We start from the raw sequence: 4,702 nt of genomic DNA, 5'->3' as shown, positions 1-4,702 counted from the left end.
GATCGAAGGAGAGTGTTTGTTTTTGCTTTGTAATAAGAGTTCGGCACAAACGCGATTCATTCACTAAGTGAGTGTAAAGTGTGTGAAATGAAACCGTCAGAACGCAAAGCTGTGTGTGTTGTCTGTCTCCCCTATTCAGTGTTGCCAGATTGGAAATGTCCAAGTATCGTACCAGAAGCTCAAAATTATCGTATTTGGAAGAAAATTATCGTATACGAGTAAAAACGTACAGAATACAGCTATTTATCTACTAGACTAGAACAACAACTTTTTGACACAACCTTCAAATTACCACAATAAATAAATAACTATGCTAGGGCCCTATGAAATACGCTTTATTTTTTTCCCAAATTCCATTCTTTTTTTAATTTCAAATGTAATTTTTTTTGGATTCTTCTTTTTTTTTTCATTTACATTTTTCTGGACTCCTTTTTAAATGGTTAAAATAAGTTTTATTAATCAAAAGCATGTCTAATTAAATAATGAAACGTATACAATTCAACATCAAATCTATTAAAAATTACATGTTTAGGGTCTTATGAAATGTTCTATTTTTTTCACCTTGTTTATTGTTACCAAATTCTGTGTTTTAATATGCCTAATTATTTGAATGCATAAAAACTACTTTTATTTATTTTTTTATTTAGAAATTCTGCATTGTGTATTTTCATTTTTCTGGTTATTGAATGAAGGCATAACACATTGATTTAATTTATCTTTTAATTAATGAAAATTAAACACATTTTATTTTTTGGCGAACAAAGGGGATTTACAATTAAAATTAAAACATGTAAGAATAGGTGTACCTTGTGGGAAGGTCCAAACTCCACCTCTGAGTCGCTGTCATCAGAATCCTGCGTGTTGCCAGATGTTGAGGGTCCTGAGGTGTGCACCAACCCATTTAGAGCATCTGTAATGAGCCGATTTCATGGCTTTGTTTTGATGAGGTTGACTTTGGAAAAAAACACGTTCTGAAATTATCGTGCATTATAGGATTTTTTTTCATTATTGATCGTACAGAGGTCAAAATTATAGTACAAATACGATAATTATCATACATCTGGCAACACTAAGCTGCGGTGACGCACTAGACCAGGGGTGGGCAAACTTTTTTGACTCGAGGGCTACCTCGAGGGCTACCTTTTAATATACTATAAGTGAGTATAGTATACGCATAACAAATGAAGCTTTGATTTTTAGAAATTCTATATTGTACTGTATTATAGCCTACTTGTACGTGGAAGTATACATGGCAGTTCTATTCTTGCACCATCTCTACTTTGTTTGATTTTTTGTTCTTTTTATGAGCATAAAATAAGCATATATAATAAAGAGAAAACATATAAATAGAAAAAAAAGGAACGGAAAATATATGTATAAAACAAACAGAAATTATAGTGTCATTCATTATAAACAACATTTATTATAAACTCCAAGCCAAAACGAATACATAAAGCGAAAGTGTGGCAATGCATCGATCCAAATGTGCGATGATAAAATTTCAGATTATAAAACATTTATAATCCGGAAAACAGCAGATCCAAAACACAAATACACACTAAGCAAATAAATATAGCTAATCCAAACAATATTATTTTTATCACCCATGAAAAGCATACTTTTAAAATATTTACTTTTAAAAATTTAAGTTTTATATTTTCTTATGTACAAGTTTTATTGAAGAAAAAACAGAGAACTGCATGTGTTATTAAATGTTTCCGTTTATTTATTTTTTTCCATTTGAAACTCACAAAAGCTAGCCGTCAAACCTATTATTATTCAGTGAACTGTATATTTACAAAAAAGGTTCTTTTAATTTAAAATATATACAAATGTGAGTGGTGAAAGACAAGATCACAAACAGTAGGCTAGTACATGTAAGGTGCCCATCACACCTGATATTAGCACAAGTTTAATATCTAGACAGTATCTGGATGCTCTTTAGATGATTTGCATTTGCACTTACACATCCATGTGTCTCCAGTGTGTTTTTATAGACGCAACGCCACACAGATGTCAGAAAGTGTTCGTTATGTGTTTGTTTGATCATGTGTTCATCTTGTTTGGGAAAACAGGTCAAATAATGTATACACTTTGCATTCTAAGTGTATTTTTTCCTTCACATTGCAAATGTCAACAAAAAAAAAGTTGAAAATAAATAAATAGCCTTCTGACTTTTAAGCGCATTGTAAGGTTTTCATTTTAATCAAAAATGTAAAGATTTGAATTGCATTTCATTAAATTCATTGATGAAACTCAATGATATAAACGTGTTAAGTATTTGAAATACTATTTAAAACAAGATATCTGTACACTTAACAGTTGTAATGTTTTGAGAACATTTTAACTTTCTACATAGGCCCTAAATAACGTTTAAGGAAAGTTCTATTAACGTTATTAAACATTTGTTTGCAAAACATCTTTAAGAACGATTAGTTCTATAATAATTTTTTCTCTCTCAGTCCAGGGGGGGAAAAAGCCACTGGAATGTTTCATTCTTTGTGTCATTGGATACACAAATTGTTCCTATGCAAATTATGACTTTTTTTGTCAAGACAAATTTTTAATAACGTTTTTAAAATGTTCCACTAACAATGCAAGGATATCATTTTTATGCTAACGTTTTTAGAACGTTTATCAATGGCAGCAAGAACGTTTTTGATAACTTTGAGAGAAACTTTAGAAAATGTTACGAGAACGTTCCCTGTTAGTTGTATTATTCAACTATTAGACATGTTTTAGTCACACATGCATGCTGGAAATCATCAGATCTCCCACATCCTGAAGATTCCTGATTGGACTGGAATCTGGGGAAAGTGCAGGTGATTGGAGAAAACCCTTCAAAGACCTTTGTTGATGTAAATCTCGCTTTCAAAGAGTGAAACTGGCTGATACCCACTTTTCATCTGCAAAGAAATGTCATAAATATCAATTAAATTAGGATATTTTTAATTACACGATTTGTATGACCACTGAAACAGCATGCGACCAATTCCAAATCTCAGATTTTTGCAATTACACACTTAACTGGAATTATAAAAACAGCAAATCCTGCAAATGTCTTTAAGCGTAATGTTGCTTTAAGACAAACATTTGGCTTTGACTGTTTTTGTAAATATAGCTTGTAAATATATTTCTTGACATTTGAAGATGTTTTGGAGTCAGTTTACACTAGCATTCAAAAGTTTATCACATGTGAATTTAACTGAAGTGATGGCTGTTGAAGATGAGGCTGTGCATAATGTACAGTATTTAAAAAATAATAGTGATCTTCTAAAATAGTGAAGCATTGGCTCTATATAATTCCACCTTACTGGAATTATAATCAAACACATTAAAATGTGTGTAAATCCAAATGTTCGAAAGCTTGAGTAATCGCTGAGGACATTACCATCATCCTACAGCTGATAAAACCACTTGAATGAGAAATAAGAGCAGAAAAAAGAGATGTAAACATATACTTACTTTCCAAACAAGGAATGCAGTACCAATATACAGGACAATGAGGACTACGAGGATGACTATCAGTACGAATATCACATCCACAAGTATTTTGAAGTATGTTTTTGTAGGTCCTTAAATATAAAATAAAATAAAAACACACTTAATAAATAAATAAATAAAAATACAATAATACACAGAAACAGCAAAATAAGGTTGAAACAACTTACTGATGAAATAATTATCAATACTGATAATAACAAGTTATTAATTAGTTAGGTCCAGGGTCATTAACAAGATAAAATTGTTAATTGGAAAAAAAGCTAAAATCAAATAAAATATAGATATTTGATTTAAAAAGTTTTTGTTTAATGAAGCAATCCATGAGAAAAGAATGAGACATTAATGACCTATTATAATAATTAAAAAACATCTACTTGTTGGACAAAATGACGTTCTCAAAAACAAGCTACCTCTTCTCTCAAAATCCCCTTTCCTTGACATCAAGAAATATATCCAGTCAGTGCACTTATCTCTATAGTATTGTTTTAGATAGACAAGTTGTTCTCTGTCTTTGTTCCACTTCTGCTCTGTGGGTATTGCTTCTGGTACAGATGCAGTGTATCTGAGCTCCTCGAGGTCTAATGAGATGAAATCCTCTCCATCATAACTGTACTCATCAAACCCATGTATGTGTCCAGTCATATAATCCCAACCACATCCATGCATCCTCTGATACCTAACACCTGAGGAAGAAAAGTGGGAACCATAAAGCATTTTTTTTTTTTTTTTACTGTATAACGTAATCTTTCACATTTAAAACTGTAGTATAAAGTATTTTAACTCACCATGCGAGTGATTCAATTGCTTCATCAGAAAACGAATGTTGATTTTGTTGGTCTGCTGGAATCGTTCTCTGATCTCTGTGTATTTTTTCCATGTTTCTGTAGCTGCAAACTCCTTCATCCAGTCCTGTTTGGTAATCAGCTTCTTTATCTCACTGTCATAATAATCAATCTGCTGTCCATCAAATACAGTTACAGAAGAAAACTCTGGGATTCCTGCAACCGTCTGTCCATTTACTCCAGTGTAAGTAGTGATGAGCGTGTGTGACGCTGAGAAAATATTCAACAAAGACAAAGTTCTCAAGCATGATTAAACACCACATACAGTATCATAAATCAAATAACTATAAAATACCACAATCCAAATGAATATCAATTGATTAATTTGAGACACTAGTCCCACTGAAAACTATTCC

At 31.6% G+C, this 4,702-nt stretch overlaps 1 protein-coding gene across 2 annotated transcripts; it reads right to left on the bottom strand.

Moving 5' to 3' along the window:
• Positions 1–1,968: 1,968 nt before the first annotated feature.
• LOC107744638 (major histocompatibility complex class I-related gene protein-like) lies at positions 1,969–4,643 on the bottom strand. Of its 2 annotated transcripts, XR_001640506.1 has the most exons (5): positions 4,290–4,643; positions 3,915–4,187; positions 3,466–3,575; positions 2,572–2,906; positions 1,969–2,541 (listed from the first exon to the last, which is right to left on the bottom strand). XR_001640506.1 is itself a non-coding variant. In XM_016558431.1 (4 exons), the coding sequence occupies exons 1-4, from the start codon at positions 4,405–4,407 to the stop codon at positions 2,841–2,843; spliced, it is 567 nt and encodes a 188-aa protein (XP_016413917.1). In that variant the 5' UTR covers positions 4,408–4,643; the 3' UTR covers positions 1,969–2,840. The 2 variants fall into 2 exon arrangements, 1 of the variants encoding a protein (XP_016413917.1); XM_016558431.1 differs by having other exon boundaries at positions 1,969–2,906.
• Between the last annotated feature and the right edge of the window lie 59 nt (positions 4,644–4,702).

This window comes from Sinocyclocheilus rhinocerous, unplaced genomic scaffold (assembly GCF_001515625.1).
Source record: "Sinocyclocheilus rhinocerous isolate Xijiao unplaced genomic scaffold, SAMN03320098_v1.1 scaffold47, whole genome shotgun sequence".
Lineage (NCBI taxonomy): Eukaryota > Metazoa > Chordata > Actinopteri > Cypriniformes > Cyprinidae > Sinocyclocheilus > Sinocyclocheilus rhinocerous.
Note: the sequence above shows the minus strand (reverse complement) of the source record. Positions and strands in the feature narration are given on the sequence as shown.